Source organism: Gekko japonicus, unplaced genomic scaffold (genome assembly GCF_001447785.1).
Source record: "Gekko japonicus isolate JY-2015 unplaced genomic scaffold, Gekko_japonicus_V1.1 scaffold54, whole genome shotgun sequence".
NCBI classification, from domain to species: Eukaryota; Metazoa; Chordata; class Lepidosauria; order Squamata; family Gekkonidae; genus Gekko; species Gekko japonicus.
Window position 1 is genome coordinate 1183814 of NW_015167058.1, and position 27634 is coordinate 1211447.

The following is a 27634-nucleotide window of genomic DNA, read 5'->3' on the forward strand; positions in this document are numbered from 1 at the left end:
AGAAAGAGAGAGGAGAGAAAGAGGAAAAGGAAAGAATGAAAGGAGGGAAAGAAAGAGCGAGAAGGGAAGAAGGAGAGAAAGAGAGAAGGACAGAAGAAGGAAAAGAGAAGAAGGAAGGAAGAGAAGGAAAGAGAGAAAGAAAAGAAGGGAAAGAAAAGTAAAGGGGACGGAAAGGAGGGAAAGAAAGAGGACAAAGAGATGGGGGGGAGGAGGCCCTCCCACCCACCACCCACTCCCCCAATCAAGCCTCCGCCACCCCCCGTGGATTCCTCACTTACCCCGGGAGGCAGTGGGGAGCATCTTCTGGCCTCCCTGGGGCCACAGTGCTCTGGCGCAGGCCCCAGGGAGCCGGCAGTGGGCCTCCTGTGGCGTCCCTGGGGCCGCAGCAGTCCGGCACAGGCCCCAGGGAGCCGGCGACGGACTGCAGCACAGAGAGCTGGGGGCGGGGCTTGCTGCCATCACCATTTGTGCCAGCTCCTAGGCTCCCGGAGCAGCGCTCCGACATGCTCCGGGGGGATTTGGGGCTTCAGTAGGCAGGGAAGTTGTTGTTCTGCAAATGGAAAACTCCTTCTGTAGGCAGAAATTTGAAGTGGAATCCAAGCCACTGAATTATTGAATAACCACAACAATAAACTTCTGTCATCCAGCTAAATCCATCCAAATCTGTCCATCGAACGACTGAAAAAAGCTTTGTTCCTGTTTAGTTTACTGGTGATTTCTTCTTCATGAAGCAATTGAAAATATTTCCATAGTATTATTTTGTTCGTATTTCTTGAGTGTGAGCATGTGCCAGCTCAGGTAATGACAGCAAACACATGCATATGACTTCATTTGGAAATATTCTAGGGTTGCCAGCCTCCAGGTGGGGCCTGGAGATTTCCTGCTTTTACCGCTGATCTCCAGCTGACAGAGACCAGCTCCTCTGGAAAAAATGGCTGTTTTGAAGGGTGGACTCCCCAAACCCCACCCTCTCCCAGATCTACCCCCAAAGTCTCCAGGTGTTTTCTAACTCAGACTTGGCAACCCTATTTGCCACTGCGTGAATTAATCTAGGCCTAGGAAATCCTTGGGCTGGCATGCTCCACCTTCAGGATTGCACACAATGGTCCTGGTCACACGCATGAGCTAATGCGCAGGGGAAACGAGGCTATTTACCCCGGAGGAAATTGTCCCGTAGTTGCGCAATCACACAGTTCTTTGAAGCTGCAGGCATAGCCCGCCACTGTGTGATCAGACGCAATCGCTGGTGAGTTGGGGGGGGTTGCTTTTGTTTTCAATTTGCTTAAACAGAGGATCAATAAATCGCCTCTCTGCACTGAGGGCTTCCTATGGCAATATGCGATGATGTGCATACTGAGAAGGGGAATAAAACAACAGCACGGAGTTGGGATGGCCTGATCAGACCATCCCGATGCCATGAGAGCATGGTGGAGCGATCACACAGGGGAAAGTCCGTCTGTGGCCCGTAGCAACCCGTTTGATACTGGACTTTCCCCGGTATTTTTTAGCTCCGCTTCTTCGGTGGAGCGAGACAGGTTGCCGACGGGTGCAGGATGCTTGCCAGATGTTCCCGTGTGATCGCGCCCTTAAAATCCGCCCGGCATTCGTGCCTATCGTACGGCTAATTCTGCGTGTGATCGGGACCAATGTTTTTTATTCCCTGCTTGCAATTTTAGCTTTCACACAATTCATAGTTTGCTGTTATGTCTGAACTGGCAAACTATGGTTTGCTGTGAAAGCAGAAATCATTAATTTGGTTGGCTGTGCATGAGGGGAGGAGAAAGGATTCCTCAGGTTTGTTCATGCAGTGGCAAAATCTGGCTTGCCATTACTTCTGAAGTGATTAGTATTCTTATGTAGTCTCTGCCAGGTTTGTCTGCAACAAATATAGGATGAACTCATACCAAGTGTTCTTCCGCCTTGACCTTTAAAATTTTATCCCTTTGCACCATTGGAACTTTTGAAGATAACATGAATTTCAGGTTGTTACCTCTGGATGCTTTTTTAATGGAATATTGCTCCGAGATAAGCAGTGTTCCCTTTAGCTCACAGTTTTTTAGCCTCCGGCTCACACATTTTTGTCTTCGGTCAGGACGGATGGCTCCAAAGTAATTTGATTTATGCAGCAGCAAAATCGCTTGCTCACAACTTTAATGCCAGTAGCTCACAATGTAGAATTTTTGCTCACAAGACTCCACAGCTTAGAAAGGACCTCTGTTGATAAGCAATCTAGGTCCTGGAACACATTTTTGTAATCTGTATCAGTGGCCCACCAGTGTGGGTCTGTTGCTGTTACATTCATTATTCATGCAAAATTTAAACTAGTCTGAACTCTCAGACCCAGGACGCTTTGTGTGCATCAGAATTTAGTCCTTGGAATTCAAACAGACTTGCCTTTCACTTCACATTTACCAGACGCTTGCAGTGTTTTCACAGGTCTCTGATATGTGAGAGCTGAAGTGCTCCAGCTTGCAAATACTCATGCCCATGACAGTTCTAAAAGCCCCTGCCGTGTGACTGACCCTTCATGTAGAGATCCGTATCCTCGTCCCCCAGAACTGAGGAGTTTTGTGCATCAGTTAAGGAACTGTATGGATTGTCTTCTCTCTTTCTGCAGTGTAAATAAAATCTTTGTCTTCAGATTTTCTTTATCTGGTTTTCAATGTTTCAGCAAAAGGGTTAAGTTTGCCACACTTCCTGTGTTCTTCTAAGTATGCTGGACAGACTTTATGCAATGGGTGATCTCCCACTCGCAGCACCTGCTTATCTCTGTAGTATTACTTTCTGTTTCCAGCTTTTGTTGAGTGTAAGGGCGTCCTTTGCTCTGAAGCAGGCTTTTTTTAGATATTTCAAATGAGCATCTCCCCCCCCCTTCTGTTTTCCCCCCTGGTCCTCTCAATTGATCTGTAGCAACTTGCTCTGCCCTGCGTACATCCACTGTAGGCGCTATGCTTCAATCTGTCTTGTCTCAGATATCTGGTTTTTAATCTGCCTGATGATATTATCTCATGTTGAGCAATCTTTAATAGGTTATTCACTCTGCTCCCCAAATTTGCAGCTGTGTACGAAGTGCTCTAAATTAGTCACATATGAAATTTCTCCTTCGCTCATAGTTGAGAATTCATTCCAACACACTGATCAGACTTCACATTTTTATCTTTGTTTTCATTGTCATTACATTGCAAAGTGTTGACTACGTTTCCTGCATGTTCCCCTGTCCTGACTGAAGTCTTCTTTAATCTCCTCTATTTACAACGAAGTCCTACTCAAATTCTGTTTCCCCTATTCTAGTTTCCCAGCGTGCAAGTTTTCTGGGGTCTTTAGCTGGTCCATTCTTAAAAGCTTTTTCTTCCGACACTGTGTGATATTTGCTGCTGTTTTCGTATTTGTAAAATGATGTCACGGGTAGTCGAAATGTGGAATAAAAATAGTGAGCACTGGGCAACCCTTATTGCAACTGATCTCAATGCTGCTACTGTTCTAGGCTTCAGTTTTCTGCTGGTATTCCCCAGAAGAAGTGCCATTCATAGAACACTTCTGTTGTGGCTTGTGAAGTTGTATCTCAAAAAACATCCAGAGTCATCTAGCACTTTATACAGCCCCTTTATAAGTAAGCTGTTTGGCCCTAGATCTGGTGATCCTCTTTATTTTTTCCCTTAAGGATAGTTTTATTTGAAAATACCATGGCTACAATCTAATACGAAGTTAGGTTTGTCAAACTCCTTGATTTTAGTGGTCTTAGGTGCACCTCACTCTGTACTGGAATGTGGCTTCTGTGTTCCGATATCCTAGTACAGGTGCACTACTTATTGAAAATATACACACCGAAGACAGAAGAGAGTGTGTTAGTGAGTTTGACACCTGCTCTGCATCTTTGCTACATTAGTAGAGCAACTCCCACTAAAGATTAGAAATTTAAAAAATAAAAATGAAATAAGAAAAAGATGAGAAAGTAAGATGCCCTACATTCCAGGTATTTCCCACCCAAGCTGTCCCCTCAAGTTCCTTTTTAAAAATTACCTGGACAATCCTGCTCATTCACATGAGAGGGTTTTTTTTTTTGGGGGGGGGTTGTTGTTTTTTTCTTTCTAATGATGATGCCAAAGTCTTTCTCCATACCCCGATGATTCAGCCCCACAAACTTTGAACAAACAGCTGGGAGCAAAGAAGGGAACCAAAAGCCAGCAAAGCACAGAAGGCTGGTGCGTTGCACAACGTATTCATCTTGCCAATCGGCTGTGCAGATGTGCCTCTTAAATCAATAACAGCAACCTCTTTCACTCAGAGCCAGTTCTTTCACTCTCGCACACACATACACAAGCCCTTGCCCCTCCTTGGAGCTCTCTTCTCTGTCAAGACTGGGGAGTATTTCTGTTAGGAATTTTGCTGCAGCAGTGTTAAGGGCTAGTGGCTACTACCAGTTTAATACCAGGGTTTGTTTGTTTTTTTTAAACTGACTGAGGGAAAACCAGGAGCTGATGTTTGCCAGAGCAGACTAAAACTGTAGCAGAAAATCTGTAAGGCAATATAGCACTTTGTTATGGAAAGTAGCAGGAGAGGGAGAAACATAATGGGACTCATGGAAAAAAAATGGTATTTTCCTGGCACTCTGTGATGGACTTTTCAGGCATTGGCCTGGAAAATGGGATTCCCAGGGTCTATAGAGGAATACCGTTTCCATAACTGCTTTTACAAAGTATTCCTTTGAAATATAGCCTGGAAGATCTGGGAGCTCCTCAGTTCTGGCTTCTGGGACGGTGAGGTCATTTGCATGTTGCAGACTTTAAAACTGTCTTGGCTAATGTGAAAGTATTGTATTACCCCAGCACAGAATTAAAGCCCTGCTTACAAATAACAACTAATTGTTAAAAGCGCTGCAAATAACTGTTGTTGTTAAGGAACAACTACTGTAGGTTGCATTCTTCAATATACTTACAAATCCCACTAAATTTAGGATAATTCTGACATTACTTGGGAGTAAGTGCAAGTATTTTAATAAAGTGTGTGCAGATTGTAAATAACTCTGTGTTAGACAGCAACCTAGCAGTTCGAAAGCAAGAAATTGGAAGTAGATAAATAGGTACCACTTCGGTGGGAAGGTAACAGCGTTCTGTGCACCTTGGTGTTTAGTCATGCCGGCCACATGACCACGGAAACGTCTTCGGACAGCGCTGGCTCTTTGGCTTTGAAACGGGAGATGAGCACCGCAACCCTAGAGTCGGACTCGACTGGCTTTCGAGCAAGGGAACCTTTTAGACAGCAACCACAATATCCTGGATCTTTTCTGATTCTGAATCTGGGATGCTAGAAGTGAAACTTACAGAAGGAAACGTGTACTTCGTAGAGTATTGGAAAACCACTCCAGTTGGTTGATCGTGAGAGTAGCCGTACTCCTGATTCATCATAGTCCTGCACTCTGATTACACAATTTGCAAATGGTCTTCAATATGGGCCACACTCACTCCTTGCTGGATTCTGTTCTAGCATTGTGCTATAGCAGTCATTCATCCCCTGAATCGTCTTGGTCACAAACCCCAGTTGTGAATTACTGCAACAGCACAACAATAGTGCAATACCACAACAATGTTTGGACATAGCCCTGGTAACATAGTACTTGGGAACACATACCTGTCTGCTTTACTGTTCTTCCTCTTTTTAATATGTGTTTTAAATATCTGTTGGCTGTAGTGGATGCTGCAGCTAAATAATATGTGGTAATAATAGCCAAGGCTCCCTGCCCTTCCCCTAAAAGTAGGGTTGCCAGGTCTGGGTTGGAAAATCTGGAGACTTTGGGGTTGAATCCAGGAGAGGGTGGGGCTTGGGGAGGGGCCTCAGCATGGCACAAGGCCATAGAGTCCACCCTTCAAAGCAGCCATTTTCTCCAGGGGAGCTGATCTCTGTCAGCTGGAGATCAGCTGTAAAAGTGGGAGACCTCCAGGCCCCACCTGGAGGCTGGCAACCCTACCTAAACAACCAGAGATCCCTGAAGGGCAGAGGAGATAAATTCATATTATTATATGTTTATTTTTAATATAATTCAGTTAAAAGCAGAGTACTTTGATTTAACTGGGCGTGGTATATAGAGGTTAGGGTGCTGGACTAGACCTGGGAGGACACAGGATCAAGTCCCCGCTCAGTCACTAGGCGACCTTGGGCAAGTGTCTCTCTCTCTCTCTGTGCCATGCTTTACTGGGTTGTTGTAAGACTTTAAAAAGAACCATTTGTGCCAGCTTGAGGTGCTTGGAGGAAGGGTGGGATTAAAAACGGATTAAATAAAATGAATGAGTGTAAATTGAAACCAGCAGTGCCAGTTTAATTGTGGCTTGCAAATTAGTCTCCTGGTCTTATGTATGCTGTGCTATCATGCTGGCACTGCAAACTGATATACCATTATAAATTAAAGGACTAAAGATGTTACCCACAGGTTCACTTGGGGAACTTAAATCGAGACGCATGATCAGTCGGCCGTGGTTGTAACACAGCATGGTCTCTTGATGGGGGCGAGGAGATGTTTCGTACTTCATAGTGTATGAACACGGCATTTCTTACCAGATAGTTGCCTCCCCTGTTACTTGGATGGTTGGTTGGGGTTGGTTGGTATCATCAGCTGTGACGAACATACACAGGTTGGCCTGTGTTTTGTGTGGTGTGTGGGTCAGCTGTGGCTGGGTACAAGGACGTTCTCAGACTCACCCGCTCATACAGACTGGCATTCTCCATTCATCTTGAAGGCTTCATCATTTGTCAGCTAGCCAAGAAGATGCTTTAGAAACAGCATGCTCTGGGAAACTGAAAACCTCTGGCAATTAGGCTGTTGTCTAGCGGGTAGAGTGAAATACAAACCCTATCATTTCCTTGACGGCTGTGCCATACTTTTGAGCTGAACCCCTGTTTCTCACTGTTCCTTATGTCTCCAAAGAAAATGTGGGGTGTCTGCCAAAAAGTGTTCATTTGTCACCTCAAAGGAGGAAAGAGTTTTCTTCACCTACTTTGTATAGGAATTCCAAAAATGAACAAACAGACAAAAAAAAGGAATGCAGAAGGTTGTGGGAGGAAAAGATTGAAGCCATCTTTAACTGGAACAATCCTGAGTTCTTTGGAACTCTAAACTACACTAAGGTTTAATTGACCCAACCATTTTTAAAAACAGGAACTCACCTAGAGTTCATCTTGTAAGTGAATCTGGTGAGTTTAACTATTCTTAGGAATGCCCCAAAATGAATAGAAGGCAAAACCAGTTGGTATAAGATGAGTTCAACTACAATATGGTTTCCAAATGTCCCATTGCATTAATGTTCTTCATCTGGAAGAACTATTCAGAATACAATCAGTTTATAATATATTGGTGAAATTTATTCACCTCCTGCTTACTTCAGGACTATTTTCATAATTCACTGGTTTCATTTGCCACACAGTTCCAGTACTGGGTAGTGGTTAGAGTGTCAGACTGTGATATGGGAGGCTCAGGTTTGAATTCTCACTTTGTCCTGGGAGCTTGCTGAATGGCCTCGGGCTAGTCACACATTCAGCCTAACCTACCTCAAAGGATTGTTGTGAGAATAAAAGAGAGGAGAGGTGAATTCGGTAAGCCACTTTGGGTCCCCATTAGTGGGAAAGGCAGAGTATAAATAAATAAACAAATTGACCTTAATAGGAAAGTAGTTCCCCCACACACACTTTTCTGTCAATGTCAATGAATTAATGCATCTGGTCCATTGAACAATAGCATTTCTGTGAAACTGGTCATGTGAATTAATCTTAAAATCCTCCCCACCCCCATCAAAGGTATTCATGCAAATAGGGACTGCTGTTCAGCCCTGGTTGCTTATCACAAGGTTGTTCTGAGCAACGACAATTATTACATGAGGAAAAAAGAACAGTTATGTATGTTTTTACTGCTGAAGTGTCTGCTTTGGATGGGGTTGTATTTCACTAGTAGTTATTTTTTGTGTTAAGATATTGGTAGAAAATCTAGCAGTAGTTTCAATTATCTCAGAAAAATGAATGGTCTTGAACTTCAGGGTAACTACTTCTGTCTTCCTTGAGATAAATTGTTGGGTGAGTGTCATTGGCTACAATTGTATCTCCTATACTCCTTGCAAAGAATGAAGAGGTTCAAGAGTAATCAAGAAAAGCAGACGTTTAATCCCTATAAACATAGCAGTGTGTTCAGTTTTTTTAAAAAAAGAACAAGTGTGTAGATTATTGGTAAGGTAAAGGTAAAGGTTCCCTTGCTCGAAAGCCAGTCGAATCCGACTCTAGGGTTGCGGTGCTCATCTCCATTTCAAAGCCGAAGAGCCAGCACTGTCCAAAGACATTTCCGTGGTCATGTGGCCGGCATGACTAAACACCAAGGCGTACGGAACGCTGTTACCTTCCCACCGAAGTGGTACCTATTTATCTACTTGCAATGTCTTGCTTTCGAACTGCTAGGTTGGCAGGAGCTGGAACTAGAGATGGGAGCTCACCCCGTCTTGCGGCACCCGGGTCTCGAACTGCTGAACTACTGACCTTCCACAGCCTGCAGTTCAGCGTCTTAACCACTTGAGCCACCGCAGCTCCTTAGATTATTGGTACTGGATGCCAAAAGTTGACTGAGAGCTGTTTTTATATTAATGAGGTTCTATAGTGCATCTATAATATGGTTTCCAAATTTCCCAATGCATTAATGTTCCTCCGCTGGAGGAACTATTTAGCATAAAACCAGTTTATAATATATATTGGTGAAATTCATTCATCTCCTACTTACTTCAAAATAAAATTCCCTAATTCAGTAGTTTCATTTGCCAGACAGAAAGAGCCAATGTGGTGCAGTGATTAAAATGTCGGACTAGGATCTGGGAAATCAGGTTCGAATCCCCAATTGTGCCATGGAAACTTGCTGGGTGACCTTGGGCCAGTCACATTACTCTCAGCCTAACCTACCTCACAGGGTTGTTTTGAGGTTAAAATGGAAGAAAGGAGAATGATGTGAGCTGCTTTGGGTCCCCATTGGGGTGAAAGAAGGGATATAAATAGAGTAAATAAATAAATAAAATGATGGAAATAATCACTTGTGAAGAATGCAGGGAAGAATCTAGGTGTCTGTTCACAAGCTAGACAGAGAATTTTTTCATTTGGTCACCTTTCTTCCATCATGGTCATTGATGATGTAGGCGGTTGGGAGGGGGGGTTCCCAAGAAATCTCCCATCCGGAAACTGACCAGGAGCAGGCTTCCTTCGCTTCAGGCAAGGTTATGATGTGTCTTTTAGAACATACCTTGGGATATGTCACAGTTCTAGGATTATCTGGAACTGTGACAAATCCATATTCAACTGGTGGGTGGATATGCTGTAAAAATCACTGCAGAATTACAAAAGACATTTGTTCAGCAAGCATCTCTTGAGTTCATAGACTAGGGGCCCCAACGTTGTTGGTTTTTTAAGACACTTCTGGAGTTTTGAGAACACTCAGGAGGCACCATAATAAAATAGCTCATGGTTTTGGGGGCCAATCACAAAACGTTCTCAGTCAAGTGTCTTCTGGTGGAGGCAGGTGTTTCTGAATGGTTACTCTCTCCAGTCACAAAGACGATGCCTCTTGGGCTCTGAAGCACCTCCTGTTCCAGTGAGGTGGAGGAAAGCCAGGACTTCTCCTTTGGCTTTTGAAGAGGCATGCTTTGGAAAGAAGCAAGTTTATGCCAAGAAATACATCAGAGGGTATAAAAATTATTACTAATAAACAAGCCATAAAAATGGAAGTTTGAAGGAGATTGTAGTAAGACCTGCCTGACTTCAAGTGGCTGATGGCTGATGGCAGATTTTTAAAGTTTATACTTTTACTACTGGGCTGAGATGGGAAGATGGTGTTTGTCTTTTTGCCTCCATCACCAATAGAGTTGCTGGCTGACAAGAAAGAAGTATACTGTCTGGGTTTGCTTCTTATAAGTCAGGTGCTAGAACAGCAAGTGTGCCATTTCTCCCTTCTACCAAGCCATTCCTTTTGGAGGGGGAGAACAGAGGCTGGTATCCTGCCCCCGAACCTACCCAGAGCTTTCTGTCTGTCCACCTTCACCATCGAGGTGTGCTTCTGGCTTCCACACCCCTAAGCACTAGACAGCCCTTACCTACTTTTTAAAGAAAGTAAAGCGGGGCTAACTTGCGGAGCTCACGGATTGTGGCTAGTTGAGTTCTCTATGGGTTCTTAGGCTTTCTTCTTATAACCAGAGCTGTTTTCACATTTTGGATCTGACTCCGCAAGACATTTAAACTATTTTGAAACCAGTTTAAGTCATGAGTGCCTCGAAGAATTCTGGGGGTGGTAGCATTGTGAGGGAGGATTGTTAGCAATGAATCACTATTCCATTTGTCGATAGTTTCCAATCATGACAGATTGAAAGATCTGAAAGGTGTTTGAACATGTAGTATAGATCCTGATAGCTGTCTTTGGGTGCAGGCTGGATAATTCAGTCAGTCAGGACGACCAGTGATTGTGGTGGGTAGCTCTGTTTTGTGTTTTTTATTTTCACTGCCTTTTCTCCTGAACTGCTTTAAGACATCTGGTGTTCTTTGCTCCACAAAGACCCCTTTCTCTTTTGCACTGGTTGTGGCCTGGGTTGCATAAGCCGACCTCTGGCAAACTGGCGGATGGCTGGTCCCACATCTGAGGCCTCAGTTCTCCTTGTGTCTCCGTGGTGTAGCAGGCATCATATACTGCACTGACCTACTGACAGCCACTTCTTATTTCAGGTAGCAGTCATGTCTGCGGCAGCACCAATGGCATGATGCCACCAGTGTTCCCACAACAAACAGGAAGAACAAGGCCAGGTTCTGGGCACACTTGGTCAGGAAGGGCTTTCCAAGGCTCTAACCACTTAGTTGCAGTTGTGTACTACTGCTAAATGGTGAAGCAAGCACAACACCGCTGAGTCAGGGGGAGAGAATAATCTCCCAGGGGAGGGGGGGGGAGAGGAGGAAAGGTGTATTTCATCATGTTTAGGACTGCAAGCCATGTGGATGGGAAAAGGGAGTGGGCCGACCACATTCTGTCTGGGAGGCCAGCCCTCCTCCCCACATAGCAGCCGAGGCGGCCAAGCCAGGGGAGAAGAGAGGACACGGAGAGACAGGCACACTCAGTTGGACTGTAACTTGAGCAGAGAGGGTTTATTTTAAAATGAGGAACCAGCCAGGGGCGTGCAGAGGAGAGCAACTAGAGTGTTGAAGTTTCCGGGTGCAGATAAACAAAGGGAAGGGGAGGATCCCACAGAGAGAGAGAGAGAGGCAGCGATGGAGAGATAAGAGAGCCAGCGGCGCTCGCCAAGGGGTCACGTTACACACACACAACCCAACCCAACCCAGGAGGGGCTGCCGCTTGCCTCCGGGGACGCTTGTTCGGGTAAGAGGGCGGTGGGGAGCCCGCGCAGAGACCCTGCCCTGCCCGCCCCAACAGCTGATCGGCCGCAGCCGCCCTGCAACAGGTGTCCCGGGGACGCAGCCGCAGGAGCCTTGGGAAAACCCGCGGCAACTTTCCCAGCCCGCTGGAAAGGGAGGAGGTCTCGGCGGGGGCTGGTGCTACTCCTGCGGCCAAGCCATGAGCGTGAGCGGCCTGGAGGAAGACCCCGAGTTTGATTTCGATTTCCTCTTCGAGTTTAACGAGAGCGATGAGGGCGCCGGCGGCGGCAGAGGTTGGTGCGCAAGCAGACCGGAGGCATCCTCTGGGGGGACCGGGCGGGCGGGCGAAGGGGGGACGGGGGTGGGCAAGTTAGCTGGGAGCGTTTGTTGCAAATTGCAGTCCGTTAAGTATAGCGGTTCCTCTGGGGCTGGGCGACAGCGGTCGCCACAGTAGGCTGAGCCGGAGGACGGAGCCTGAAGCGCCGCCCGGCGCGGGGGTGAGTGAGAGGCGCCTCTCTCCCCTTTGCCTCCTTCGCTTCCCCCAAAGACGGGTCTGCTCAGATCCGGCCATCTAGCTAGTTGGCGAGGGGGGCCCTGTCGGATATCAGTTAAGGTCGACAGATCAAAATGGCTCAGAGCAGACGCAGCCTTTTCTTAACCTTAACTCGTGGTCGTGAACGCCGTTTTGACACGCGACGCTCAACTTGCATTTCCGCCCCAGTCAACTGAGGACTGCAAGAAGAGCGACATTTGCTTGCAAGCGGGCTGGGAGTTTGCAGCGCCTCTCTCTCGCCGACGTTCTGTCCCTGCATTCTCACATTCACACGTGGTTATGCAAGCGGCTGGGGAGAAACTGAAAGGAGGAAACGTCCTAAGCAACCTAATCGGGGGATAAAACCGGGTAAAGCGATGAGGGCGGCTGTAGAGGGGAGTCTGCAGGGAGGTTTGGCGGGCGAGAGGCCTTGGGCAGCTAGGAGGTTTAAGGAGATGTGGGGGGGGGGACATGGTCTCACACAGGGTTGGAGACAGGGCGGGGAGGGGTACAGAGACAAGGGAACAGAGCTGGACCATGGGTTAGTGAAACCTGCCAGGTCTTTGACTGCATGTCTAGTTATTCAAGCTGGAAGTTTTTGGAGCTAGGTGTACTTTTTTGTGGGGCCACCCAAGAATTATAATATGGAGCATTCAGGAACCACTGATGGATGGCAGGTTTCAAACAAGAGGCTCAGTTGCCCCCAGGAGTGGTTAAAGTAACCCTTGTGGTTCCCAAGTTCTTCCAAAAGTTTCAGTTCTCACGAGAGCCCAGACTCTCCAATAGAGCATGCGTGACTTGCCATGCTTTATTTCAAGAGCGCTGGGAGGTGTCGGACAAGGACAGGCTTTGCCTCTTGCTGTGGGTCAGAGGGTGGGATCAGAGGGCTGGCCGGGCAGCAGTGGCTGTGATGGGGGGGGGAGAATGACAGAGAGGGGCCCAGTGGTTGTGGGAGCTCAGCTCAGTCTTCCTTCCAACCCTGCTTCTGGCTGAAAGGTTCCCAAACACAATAATTCCTTTCTTGCACTGTGGTAACAAGGAAGTGATGTTAAAATGTTAGCAGATCTCCAACATAAAAACATCAGAAGAGCCCTGCTGGATCAGACCAGTGGTCTATTTAGTCCAGCATCCTGTCTCACTCAGTGGCCAACCAGTTCCTCTAGAGAGGAGGGCCAACAACAGGGCATAGAGGCCAAGACCGTCCCCTCCTGGCTCTGGGATTCAGAGGTTGACTGCTTCTGAACATGGAGGTTCCCCTCAATCACCATGGCTAGTGGCCACTAATAGACCTATCATCCATGACTCTATCTAATCCCCTTTTAAAGCTGTTTATTTCTGTGGCCATCACTAAATTCTCTTGCAGCAAAGTCCACATTTTAATCATTCTCTGTGTAAAGAAGTATTTCCTTTTGTCTGTCCTGAATCTACTGCCCATCAGCTTCATTGGATGCCCTCAAGTTCTAGTATTCTGGGAGAGGGAGAAAAAATTCTCTTTGTCGACTCCCTCCACCCCATGCATGATTTTATAAGCCTCTGTCGTATCCCCCCTTAGTTATCTCCTTTCTAAACTGAAAAGTCCCAGGCTCTAGTCTTCAGCCTTTCCTCATAGAGAAAGTGCTCCAACCCCCCTAATCATCTTGGTTGCCCCTCCTCTGTACCTTTTCCAGCTCTACAATGTCTGGGTGGGGTTTTTTTTAGCTACAGTGATCAGAACTGTACATAGGATTCCAAATGAGGTCGCAACCTAGATTTATACAGGGGCATTATAATGTTGGCCATTTTATTTTCAATCCCTTTCCTCATAATCCCTAACATAGAGTTTGCCTTTTTCACTGCTGCAACACACTGGGTTGACATTTTAATTGAGCTATGCACCATGACCTCAAGATTGTTCCCCCCTCTATGTCTCACCAAGTTCAGGCCCCTTTCGCCTAGACTTGAAGTTGAGATTTTTTTGTCCGAATATGCATCACCTGACACTTAACCAGCACTGAGCTTCAGTTGCCACATTGTCTCCCACTCACCCAATTTGTGGAGCGTTTCACAGTCATTCTTGGTTTTCACCATCCTGAGTAATTTGTGTCATCTGCAAACTTGGCCACTACACTACTCACACCTGGTTCCAGATTGTTTATGAATAAATTAAATAATACCAGCCCCAACACCGATCCTTGTGGGACCCCACTTCTTACTTCCCTCCATTGTGAGAACTGCCCATTTCTTCCCACTCAGCGTCCCAAACACAGAGTCATGTGGCAGTGCCTGATGATGTCACATATTTTCACAGTGATCCCCGTATAGAAGCCCAGGTAACATTTTGAGTTGTGCACCCCTGGAGTGGTGAGTAAAAGGTTTGGAGAGAGTCTGAGGATCTCAGCTGAGGTGAGGGGACTGTCTGGCACTGATTCCTCTACAAACCTGGGATAAGGGAAGAGGACTCAAGAGGGACCTTCAAGACAGGCCCTTTTTGGAAGGCTCCTGTAATGCTGTAGTCAGCCTGCCAGGAGGAAGAGACCTCTGGAGCAACTGCTTGTTTCTCGATGGGAAGATCTCTTGCCACTAGATTCAGATTGGGGATGGGCGCGCCTAGATCATGTTGCCTGGAAGTTGAGAGAGTGATGACATGGGTTTCTCGATGGGAAGATCTCTTGCCACTGGATTCAGATTGGGGATGGGCACGCCTAGATCATGTTGCCTGGATGTTGAGAGAGTGATGACGTGGGTATGGAAATAGCTTGGCTAGGGGCACCTCCCCCCACTGGCCATTAAGAGGATACATTCCAGGAGTATATGTAGTATTGTGGCATATAGGACAGGTTTGATCATAAAGGGTTTCTGGATTTTAATCCTCAGTAGTCGCATAAGGCTTTACAGATTTCCTAATTGCAGTGTACTGGCATTAATTGGTGTCTGGGGATAATGTCCCTAGGGCCCCCGTACTTAACCTCCTTCTGAGGAGCCCAGCACACCTGCCATGGTGGTGACAGGTAGACTTCTGCAGCACTGCTGGCTGGCCCCGCCCTGGTGGCAAGGGCCTCAGGTGACTGTCCTTGGCTGCCAGAGAATGAGCAGGGGAGGCAAGGTGAAGCAATGCCAGCAGGGGAAACTGGGTAGCAATGGGAAACTAGGAAAAGGAAGGGCAACCTCTAAGGGCTCACTAGAGCAGGTCAAAGGCCCAGCAGGCCAAAAACAGTTTGGGGAAATATGAGGACAAGGGGCTATGAGAGGCTTTTAACAACTGGAAGGGGAGATGGCAGGGTGGAGAGGGTGGAGGGAGGCCATTGGCTGGGAGAACAGTCATTAAAGGGGCTTGGGACGCGTTGGTGGGCGTGTGGAGAAGTCCCGCCCCAAGTACTCCTTTAAAAGGCCTTCCTGGAGACAACCGAGGAGGAAGGAGGCCATGTCTTGTCCTTGAAGCTGGAGGGGAGGCAGAGGCCAGGGAGAGGGGGAACCAGAGAGGAGGAATACCTTCCTTCTCTCTGTTGCTGAGGCATTGCTCACAGGCACACTGGAAAAGGACAAGATGGAAGACAAGCCGCTTGACCAGCAGAGGCTGAAACTGGATTTGAGAAAGTGTTTTTGGGATTTTCACTGAGTTTTACACAATCTGCTTTATATGGAAGAGGGTGGGTACTCAGTCCATGGAGCACAAATTGCGTACTGTGTTAAGAGCCACTACCTGCAGAGTGGGAAGAGTTGCCAGGAATAGCCAGGAATACTCCAATCATTTTTGATAAGGCTTTACTTTAGTGGCTCAGCTACTCTGAATCCCATCTGACCAGTGAACGAAAGCCTGAACTCCATCTGACAGTGTTGTTGTGCTTCAATAAATAGCCACAGTTAACTATTGATTTCGGGGCAGTTCACAGCCGCTCTCTACACGTAACTTGAAAGTCTCCCCCCCCCCTCCCAGCTACGTTGCGTCATGCATAGGGAGAATAGGTTTGAAGTGTTTGTCATGAGCACAGATTGCAGTCTTGCATGTTTCCGTGAAACCTACACTAGAAAGGATCGTGGTATTATGGGAATAGTAGTTTGCGCTGAACATCAGTGTTCCCTCTAAAATGAGTTAGTGTGAACTAGCTCACAGTTTTTTAGTCTCTGGCTCACAGATTTTTGTCTTGGCTCAGGAAGGAGGGCTCCAGAGCAAACTAATTTCTGCAGTAGCCAAATCGCCCGCTCACAACTTTAGTGCCAGTAGCTCACAAAGTAGAATTTCTGCTCACAGGACTCCACAGCTTAGAGGGAGCCTTGCTGAACATATGCAGACAAACCATTTGCTATCGTATTCACTTGAAAGAAAGATGACCCCGAATATTAGATGACTCTCCCACACTGTTACATGCAAAAAGTTTTTTAGTTTTGGACATAATTGTGACTTGTATGCAAATTTAAGGTGACCTCTTTTTATGGCATACCTGGGGGAAAACCCCAAGTCTTGCATTTCAGTAACCACTGTATGTGCCTGGTACACTGCGGGCAAACAATAAGTGTCTGAGGGGCTGTGTGAGTCAAACGTGGGACATGGCTTGTATTGCTATTACCAGACCATTTCCACAGGGCTAGGAGAGAACCAGGCAAATGGGATTTCCCCATGTCTGTTCCCTTTTTAGCATCCCTGACCTACCAGGATTCTTAAACATTTTGGAAACAGAGACGGCTGCCGTGCCAAAATCCGTGCCTGGGTCGTAAAAGAACACATCCGTTGAAGAAGATATTGCATATCGTTTTGTTTGCTGTGACCAGAGTTCTGTACAGCATTAAGCAATCCTAAAATCCATTGCAGTCAGTATGTTTAAGTGTACCTAACTCTACTGGATTACAACAGTGTCTCTATATTTTATTTTTAGTTTTTTGCCATCAAGTCACAACCAACTTATGGCAACCTTGTAGGATTTTCAAGGCACAAGACATTCCCTATGAGGAAAGGTTAAAGCGCTTAGGACTCTTTAGCTTGGAGAAATGATGACTGAGGGGTGACATGATTGATGTTTATAAGATTGTGCATGGGATAGAGCAGGTAAAGAAAGAGGTACTTTTCTCCCTTTCTCACAATACAAGAACTCATGGGCACTCCATGAAATTGCTGAGTGGTTGGGTTAGAATGGATAAAAGGAAGTCCTTCTTCACCTAAAGAGTGATTAACACATGGAATTCACTGCCACAGGAGGCGGTGGCAGCTACAAGCATGGACGGCTTCAAGAGGGAATTAGATAAGCATATGGAGCAGAGGTCCATCAGTGGCTATTAGCCACAAGGTATAGATAGGGGCTCTGGGGCAAGGGATGCTCTGTCTTCTTGGTGCTTGGGGGGGGGGTCAACAGTGGGAGGGCTTCTAATGTCCTGGCCCCACCGCTGGACCTCCTGATGGCACCTGGTATTTCTGGCCACTGTGTGACAGAGTGTTGGACTGGTTGGGTCTTTGGCCTGATCCAACATTGGTGTCTCTTATGTTCTTATGTTCAGAGGTGATTTGCCTGCCTCTGCATAGTGACCCTGGTATTCCTTGGTGGTCTCCCATCCAAATACTGACCAGAGGCAGACCCTACTTAACTTCCAAGATCTGACAAATGTGGCCTAGCTTGGGCTATCCAGGTCAGGGTACATTTGAATTCTTGGATTTAAAAGTTTTTGTTTCTGTTTTTTTAACGAATAAATTGGTGGTAATTCATGGGTATGAATTTCAATTTGATCATTTACTCAGTAATACTGGTCTGTTCACTTATCTAGCCAGACTCCCATTGCATCATGTTGGATTCTGGCTGTATCTGGCATAATCTCTCATCCAGGTAAATGTTGCTCCAGATTTGACAAGGTGTTGTATTTTTTATGCAATTTCATTTGAGATATTTAGTGATTACACCGTACACTGACTATATCTGTCTTTCTCCTTTTCTTTTTCCATGTTCCTTCTCTCAAAAATGTTAAAGAAGATAAAAACGGTGATCTCTCTTGTGTGAGACCCCTATTAGATTGGGGATATGACCCAGTTGTGACTAATGACTTTAAAACGATAGACAACATAACCTACTAATGTTATGGTGTTGTGTTGTTGTTGATCTCCTTGAGGGTAGCTGCTGGATCTAGCTCCAGCCCAGTATGTGCATAGACCAATTCCCACTAGTGTTTCTCCAGGCAACAGTGTACCCATACCTGCTGTTGTATAGAGAATTCAGCAGTGTGAATTGGTCCTGAATTGTCCCTGACACACATACCAAGACATTTCTTTGACTGGGATCCATAAAGCACATACTGGCCCCTCCTATATTTCTCTTTTAGATGTGACAGAAGAGATTTGGGGGCAGATCAGCAGTTTGCGTTCTGATCAAATTAAGGCATGCTATAGTAGGTTTTGGATTCATGTATTCCTCCCGCACCCACTGTAATTGCTTCAGGGACACTGACGAGATGTCCCATGGCTGTTATATGAACATGGTATTTCACTAGGGTTGTCTCTCCAGAGTTGGGAAATCCTGCATTCTAATAGCAGTGAGAGTGGTGGAACAAACACATTAACTCAAAGCCCTTAAACCTTTTCTCCCTGAGGATAATTCCAGGTGGTGGTGTATAATAATATAATATATAAATTGGGCTACATCTGCTCACTTGACTCTCTCACTATGACTGTCGTAGGACATTTTCTGTGGTTAAGTATAATGGGTGAGGAGTTATTTACTATTTACACTGGTATGAATACTCTTTCATACACTACATATATATTATGAATAAATGTTATTTTCAAGAATTGTTAGATCTTTCATGTTAGAGTGATGTTGAATAGTTGTTCCATTTGTACCACACTTCCCCTGTAGTATACTGAATATCTCTTGGTAGGCAGCCATTTTTGCAAAGGCGTCTGGCAAAAAGATTTGTATATAGGTGTTGAACATATTAATGGTGCTTGACATGATGTGAACCAGCCCAAAATATAGCTGAGCTTCTGAATCATGTCGGGTAGCGTGTTGTGGAAAGGGTGCTTCATTTAACATATGTGACGATTAGGTGGAGCTGAGAATCGCTAGTAAACAAAAAAGAACAAGGGTTAAGCAACTATGCCAAAGCGACAGGCTTGGCATCTCCTTCGCGCATGCAGCGCTCGCAAGGATTAAGTTGCATTGGGAATTCAGCCACGATCATTAACAGAGCTTTTCCGGATCTCAGCGTATAAGTAGAGGAGAATCGTTGCCTGGGGCATATGCCTCCTGGGAAGGGAGGAAACAAACATTGCATGTAGAGGAAGTTCGGAAGCCTTGACTTGTTTGTTTCTTTCATTCAGGCATACGGAATCCTTAAAAAAGCAACTGACATTTGAAACGCATGTTGACACGAAGAGCTGGCTTTAATAAGAAGCGTATCGATCCGGCGTGCAGGATAAACTGAATGGTGGAAATACCGTACAGGGTTTATTTTGTGATAAGAGCTAGCAGCCCTGCACAGTGGGGGGTTTATGCCACAACTGCACAGAATGTTTCTGGTAATGTTTAAAAATAATTTCTAGCTCTTGTGATCGCAGAGAATAGATGTAAATTATGGTCGTTGGCATACAGTAGAATCTCCTCCCTGGAGGTCAAAGCTAGCCAGTTAAGGAAGTGACCCCTACGTCGTAAAATTTGCCGCTCACAAAAGGGTTTTGCTGCTGTTGGATGTGTGAAGCCTTGAGAGGGTGCCCTTCAGCACTTCCGTCTACCTCTTCAAAAGGCTAATGGAAAGGACTTTTTTGTGAGCACAATAATTGGCCAGGCCTGAGAAGTGCCAGTCGTTCTGAGATTCTTTGAACCAGTAAGTGGCTGCTCCACTTGCCATGTAAGAAAGAGCTCTCTTTCCTTTGTGCAGTGTGTGTCTGTGTGGCTATTGCTGATTTGTGGGGCAATTGAGTATCTCTCTTTCCCGAAACACTGATGATGGATACTAGTAGCTGTATGAGATTAGCTGTTCAGACCCCTTCTAGTTCTCGCATTGTGATGTGGTTTGTACTTGTGCCAGCTACCATCTTTGGAGTAAATAATAATTAGAAATAGATGAAAAATCAATAAAATGGAAATTGCCTTTGAAAGATTAATGAGAGAGAACAAATAAGAGCCTAATGAGGATTCTAGTGCTGTTTCACTCCAGAGGATCAATAACCCCAGAAACCAGTGTTGCCCAATAGACCCTTCTGTATTCTGTAAAGGTGGTAATGGAATCAAAATAGAATTTTTACCTCTGGGCCTTTCTGCTTCAATATGAGACACAACGTAGCTCACATTTCCTATGCAACATCTTTCTCCATCGTGTGTATGTGAAGAAATGCATTTTTGCTGTGAGGTTTGAGCTGAGCAAAACCTCCACTGTGCATTTTAAAAGGTTTTTTCCCCTCTGGGTAGAGAATGGGCTGGAGATGGGGGAGTCTGTGCAATTGCTTTCCAGCTTACCCTCATACAAATGCTAAATAGATCTAGCAGGAGAGATAATGGGTGGGTCAAGCTCTCCCCTTCCCCAAGCATGAAACAGAGATTTGGAGGTGTTAAATGCTAGAGAGTCTTCAGGAAGGAGATTCCTGGAGATCTCCAGGAAAAGCCTTTTTGATTTGGCATGACCAGATCAGTAGGTAGAGAAACTGAGGTGATAAAAACTCCTTGCAGCATGAAGGAGGTCTCTTTTTTCCTTGGATGATGGGTCCATGACTGCACAGACCGCTCCACTGGGAAGGCAGCCCATTTGACCATGTGTTTGCCTAAAGAACTTCAAAGTAATGTAACTCTGTAGAGACTGGTAACATTCTAAACTAAGGAGCCTGTCCTGTTTTAACATCTGATAGGGCATGTATAGAGAGAGGGAGAGGATTTGCACTTTACCCATTTCTTTTGGATCCCTTGATCAATCTGGTGCTGTGCTAAAAGTATACTTGTGGACATTTTATTTGTAAATAGATACTTTATAACTTGAGATGCTGGCAGTGGTTCTTTGTACCAAATAGACCTCCACCATCTTGGACATGCTATTTTAACAGGGGCGCTGGGGGAAGGCAGGCAGTTGGCAGGTGGCTGTTACTCCAAGGGCGCACAAGGCATTAAACTGTCCCTGTGGTGACCAGTTGCTGGGCAACAGGAGACACAGTGGCAAGGCCTCAGAATGTGGAAGGGAAGCTGTGAGCCCTGACCCTCGCAAGTGGGTAATTCCTGTAAAAGTCAGGTGGCGGCGGCGGGTTGCCTGAGAGAAACAAATGCCCCTCCAGGTGCTGAGGAATAGGGCCTGCAGGCCAGAGCAGGCCCGTTCCGCCACAGTATGTTTTCCCTCCTCCCTCCCTTTTAACATCTTCCTTGTGTTTTTTTCCCTTTTCTGCTCTTGCAAGGTTTAAATTCTCTTTAGGTATTTATTCTTCACAACGTTTGCTCTTTAGTTTAAATAGGAAGAAAGAGCATTTGGAAGAGCTCTGGAAAAGTTAGGATTTGAGTTTCTTGACAATATTTTTAAGCTGTAAAACATGGCATTTCAAAAGTACTGTTTTCTATCAGAGAATAAAACTCTTCTAAGTCCATCCCCTCCCCCAATTTTTGAATAATACCTAGTGTGTATTATGCAAATGACAGGTCTGGCCAACCTATGGCCCAAATAGGTGGGGTTTATGGCATGCCTGGATGGGTGAGCCCGTTGGCCCACCTACAACACAGAGTCAGACCTGCACTCTTGCCTCTGTCTCCTACGCTGCCTTGTTCTCTGCTCTCTAGACGAGAAGCAGAATCACACCAAGGGCTCCACATTCACTGTCGTGCTCAGTGGAGTAGCTGTACCTCTGCCCTTGTGTAACGTTGGAGAAAAAGGTTGTTCACACTGCAGTATGCATGTCATGGAACTCAGGATAATATGGAGACCAATCCTAATCAGCTGTACTCAGAATCACACTGGGGTCCGTTCAGTGGGACTTCCTCCCAGAAAAGTGTTCTTAGACTTGCACTGAAAGTCTCTTAAGGCAGATTCAAGTGTTATGGGAAGTACGATAAAGGACTCTCATGTGGTTTCCATATCCTCTGCATAATTCCAGTGTCATCTCCAGAGCAGAAACTTGTGCATCTCCTTTGTGGGTAGATGTGGAAATTCAAGATGCATATTTCTCTTAAGTATCTTTGTTGAATTGCTACACACAGTAGACATGAGAAATGCAGGGGAAAAATATGCACAAATAACTTAGGGTGATTTCCCACAAGCGCTGCTCCGCGCTCACTCTTCTCTTTGGCCCGATGGTACGTGTCAATTTCACACAAGCTGCTGCACGGCTGCATTTTGCCTCGCAGCTTCGTGCGATTTTCCCCGCGTCTACTCAATCCTGTTTTTTGAGGGAAAATCGCACAAAGCTGTGGGGCAAAATGTGGGCGCGCAGCAGCTTGTGTGAAATTGACACGTATCATCGGGGCAAAAGGAAGGCGTGAGCGCGGAGCAGCACTTGTGGGAAATCACCCTTAGTTTCTCATTAGTTCCGTAGTACTCAGTGCTGTCTTTAGTATGGTCTTCTGTGCATTCTTCCTACTAGCATGTCATACAATTCCTACTTCGTGAAGGGGGGGGCTGCAATTCAAAGATAGTGATGAGAGCGGCCATGACTTAGTGGTAGAACACCTTCTTTGCATGTTATAAATCCCAGGTTCGATCCCTGGCATCGATCCAAGGCTGCGAGCACGCACATTAACTGGATTTTGCCAGGTTACACAATAAAATCCAATTGGAAAGTGCGCTGAAAGTGGATTATTTAGTGTCTGTGATCACAGCCCAGTTAAAAGGATCAGGTATTGGGTGTTATGAAAGACTTCTCCTTGAGACCCTGGAGAGCTGCTGCCAGTCTGAGTAATTAATGGCTGCGATCACACACACTAAATAATCCACTTTTAATCCACTTTCAGTCCACTTACCAACTTGATTTTACTGCATGAACTGGCAAAATCCAGTTGGAAAGTGCATTGAAAGTGGATTATTTAGTGTATGTGATTGCAGCCGATAACTGACCTTGCCAGACCGACCGACAGGGAGGGTCCATGGATCAGTGGTAGGACATTTATGCAGAAGGTCACAGGTCCAATCCCTGGCATCTCCAGTTAAAGGGTCTATGGTAGCAGGCATTAGGAGAGACTCCAGAGAACAGCTGCCAGAGTGTACAATACTGCGCTAGGGGCCTCAATTGGTACCAGGGAGCTACAGGTATTCATTTGATTTGCCCAGCGCTGGTCACTGAGTGAATGTTGGAGGCAGGATCTGAATCCAAGGAAATTGTCAACTTGTCCACTGTTTCATGTTAGGATTTTGGTTTACTAATAAGTTATTTGTTTGTGTGTTCAGCATCTCATGCCATTCCTTTTATTTCTGTTTTCCCCCCTGTTTGTTTATTTTTTTACAGAACATTATATCTATGCATCTTCAAATATAAGTTCGGGCTTGCCTCTAAGTGTGGCACATCCTTCATTGTCAACTCCATGTCATGGCCTTCAGACATCTAATCCAGTCATTTCGATTGTCCCATCAACTAATCATCCTTTGGGATACGGAGGGCACACTGACAGCGGCACCGCTGGATATTATCTGTCTCCAAATGTCAGACCTAATGGAGTGCCAGCACTAGAAAGTCCTAGAATTGAAATAACCTCTTACTTGGGACTGCACCACAACAACAACCAGTTCTTCCACGATGCTGAGGTTGAGGAGGCCATCCCAAATGCAAAGCGATCACCTTCTACTGCCACGTTGAACTTACCAAACATTGAGGCTTATAGAGACCCGTCGTGCCTAAGCCCAGCAAGCAGTTTGTCTTCCAGAAGTTGCAATTCAGAAGCCTCTTCCTATGAATCCAACTACTCTTATCCCTATACTTCTCCCCAGACCTCTCCGTGGCAGTCGCCATGTGTATCGCCTAAGACCACTGACACCGAGGAGGGATATCCACGCGGCGTGGTAGCCTGCACATTACTTAATTCACCCAGGCATTCTCCCTCTGGATCTCCCAGAACAAGCATTACAGAGGAAAACTGGGTGAGTACTCGCAACTCGAGGCCCTCTTCTCCTTGTAACAAGAGAAAATACAGTTTGAATGGCAGACAGACTTCCTACTCACCGCACCACTCTCCAACACCCTCTCCCCAGAGTTCTCCAAGGGTTAGTGTTACTGACGAGACGTGGCTGGGAAACACTAACCAGTACACCAGTTCGGCCATTGTTGCAGCTATCAATGCCCTCACCACCGATAGCACGATAGACATGAATGATGGGATTCCTATCAAATCCAGGAAAACTGCAATAGATCACACCCCTTCTATGACACTCAAGACTGAACCGAGTGGTGATGAACATGGGACTATATCACCAACAACTGACTTATCGCCAGAAGAGTTTCCTGGATTCCAGCACATCAGGAAAGGAAGCTTCTGTGATCAGTATCTCTCGGTGCCACAGCATCCTTATCAGTGGGCCAAATCAAAGCCTCCAACATCATACATGAGGTACAATTTGTTTTTGTATGTACGTTGTATGTACGTTTTTAAAGAGCTGGTTTTTTAAATGTAGTTTTCTTTCTGCCTTTCCACTAATCCTTCTCTTTTACAACTTTTTTTATAATTCAAGAGTCAAAAGAAATGATGACCACAGATCTCTGCTGAAGCCAAGTCTGCACATTTCTTAAGTGGTGTGTCCTGATTGGTTTTCACTCTGACGAGTTAAAAGGCAGCTTCAAGCTGTCTGTAGGTTTTGAGATTGTTGCTTGGCTGCTCTGGGCTGGTTGGTTAGCTATGTGTTTATTAAGGTTTTTGCTAATTTGTTTTTACAAGCTTTAAAATATTTAAATGCCCTTAGAGGTAGGTACTAGGAGAAGCATGAGGAGGGAGAAGCAGAGAGCTGCTGCAGAAGTGGGGAATCGTCCCCCCCATACAGATGTTTTGATGGGAGCCAACCCTAAAAATAACAGAACAAAACATAAAATACAATGACATTTAAAGTTCTAATCTAATAACTTTTTACCCTAATAATGTGTAGTCTGATCTTTTTTTTCAAAACAGCTTTATTAGAGTTATAGACACAATACAGATAGTTAAAGAGACATAGTACAAAATATGCATTTGACAATGCAGTAAACACTGTAGGGCATAATATCAGTTAAACATTGTCAGGGTAGACAGGTGAATTCAAATAGGTTGGAGCAAGACAGATGAGCTATAGGTGCATTGAGGCTCCATCCAATCGGGAATCTCAACAGCGGGTCAGAACAGAGAGTGTATTAGAAATGAAGCCACGTGCAATAAGTTGGATTTGATGGGAGGAGGAGGTCTCGTTTAGCCATAAGTTGCAGTACCGTAGCCCAAGTGAGGACAAATCTAGAATAGGTCTTGTCGGAGTCTATTTGAGCCTGGTGTGGATAGTCTGATCTTTCACCAGCCTGGCCTAGATTTTTATTTCCTGTTTGTATTCCATACCATAATTTGTAGGATCTTGGATAAAATGATAATATTAACCTGTAGTGATCTTAGTAGGTTCTGTTGTTCCATTAATCGTGCATGAAAAGTCATAACAGTGACTGCTTGGTTATTCCGTTTTTCATTCTGAATGGCTTGTCCATATCGCAGATTTCTGTGATGTAAGAATATGGTCTCTGCTCCTTTGTGGAGTGAGATGCAGCCACAGTCCTCTTTGCTTCGAGGGATTAGAAAGTAGCCCCGGACAAAGGCCAAGCTGAACAGACCTCTGTTCCAGGCAAAGGTGCTACAAAATGGGATTGAATTGGACAGATCAGATTCTGATGGGCATTTGAGCTTGTCTGAGATCCTGGGTTGTTACCTGCTTAAAGCATAACAGTTATGTCAAATCAAGCAATGCTTAGTAATGGCAAATGATAAAGAGGATGGCTTTAGAGCATCCCACAAAGCTGCAGCCTGTTAGTTTATCCAAACTCAGTTGATATCTCTGGGTTGCACAGTGTAGACATTGATAACTGAGTTGCTGTAATTGGCTGCCCACCTCCAGCTGTCTCTTCCCTGACTTTTAGGCCTTTTTTGGAAGTGTTTCTATACAGAGTCATGGCATTTTGTCCCTGTAAATTAGGCAGCACTCATATGCAGCCATGTCAGTACTCTGGAAATCTCACAATTCAGTGTGGATGGCATATGGAGAAGAGCATGTAAAATGAAGTGAGGAAGTATACAATATCTACCTATCACTTTTAAGACCAACAAAGTTTTATTCAAGGTGCGAGCTTTTGTGTGCATGCACACTTTGTCAGACAATACAACTATATTCTGTAATTCCACTTTATTGTCTGACAAAGTGTGCTTGCACACGAAAGCTCGCACCTTGAATAAAACTGTGTTGGTCTTAAAGGTGCCCCCCCCCCCCCTGGACCCTCACTTTGTTCTGTTTCATCAGACCAACATGGCTGCCCACCTTGATCTCCCTACCACTTACGTTTGTGCCCTAAAATTCTGAATGGGGTGCATGTCAAACTTGTGCAAATGAGAACTCTTAGGAAGTGCTCAGGTGATTGAAGTCTTTGTGATTTCCAAAACTGCAACTTAATTTAAATGAAAGGGCCTTCTTAAATGAAAGCTTTAAAAAAAAATGTTTATAGTACTTAATGCCATCCTGACATTTTCAATATAAACTGGAAAAAACCCACCAAAAAAATCACCTAGATGAATAGTCTGTGAGTTTTTAACTTTAGGGAAAATCTTATGGTGATTAGACTGCTTTAATCTTCATCATTCAGTAGTTTACAGATAATCTTTTTAAAAGGAAGAAAAATCACTTGCAGTTAAAACGATCCCTATTGTGTTGCTGAAAGTGAAGAAAAACGAAATGAGTTCCAGCATTTATGTGTATAGAATAATTTTTCCACTGTTTTGCTTTTGTGTAAAAATATGTTTCCTGGTTTTCAATCTGTTTCCATGTGATCTCATTAACTTGTGCTGCAGGACAGCTGGAAGCTACTGTAAAAGTGTGATTTAAGTTATTTTACCAATCAAATGTCCTGCCCAAGCTTCCTTTTATCCATAAAACCTTTTCATTTCATGTCTATGAATTGGGCAATTGAACGCAGACGGCACGGCACAATAATGGACTACGCAACCGAAATTGTTATTTTAAATAGCCTAAAAAAATAGGTAGTCAACCCACACCCACCCCGTTATTTTACACATCTGCTCTGTTTCAAAGTCTGGGTTAGGTTCCAACAAATAATGCAGATTCCAAAATCCACCCTGTCATAAGCTTTATTTGCCAGAACTATTGTATTACCTCCTGTGTTTCTTCCTGAATTAAAAAAAATCCGACAACGAAAAAGTGATGTGGAAAATTCCTAAATGAGTTGCTGTTTTTCACACAGATTCTGTGTTAATATGGAGGGCCACATTAGCCTCTATTTGTCAACAAGGCCTCCTTATCCTGAAAGAAACTCCTTTATTTGAGGGTAGCAGTATGGATGATTCTAGTTAAAACTGTTGTTTATAACAACTGCTAGAATATTGTATGCTAAACATTGGAGATTAACAGAGACACCTTCGAGACAAGAACTTTTAAGCAAAATGTTAAAAACAGCAGAAATGGACAAACTAACTCTGATTTTGAAAGGACAACCAGAGACAGTATTTGAGAATACACGGTCAAGATTTTATCAATGGTTTGAAGATTATTCCAAGTAAGGAACAGAGTCATTTAAACATTTAATAAACTGTTGTGTATGGAGGACAGAGAAGGAACAGGAGTGGTGCAATATTACGAAGGCAGACA

At 45.0% G+C, this 27634-nt stretch overlaps 1 protein-coding gene across 2 annotated transcripts in view; it reads left to right on the forward strand.

Moving 5' to 3' along the window:
- Positions 1-27634, forward strand: part of NFATC1 (nuclear factor of activated T-cells, cytoplasmic, calcineurin-dependent 1) — a 214503-nt gene that overhangs the window by 13291 nt on the left and 173578 nt on the right. For both annotated transcript variants that reach the window (XM_015412488.1, XM_015412489.1), the window contains exon 2: positions 23268-24363. In XM_015412488.1, the coding sequence (XP_015267974.1) occupies positions 23268-24363 (1096 nt within the window). The remainder of the gene's footprint in view (positions 1-23267; positions 24364-27634) is intronic.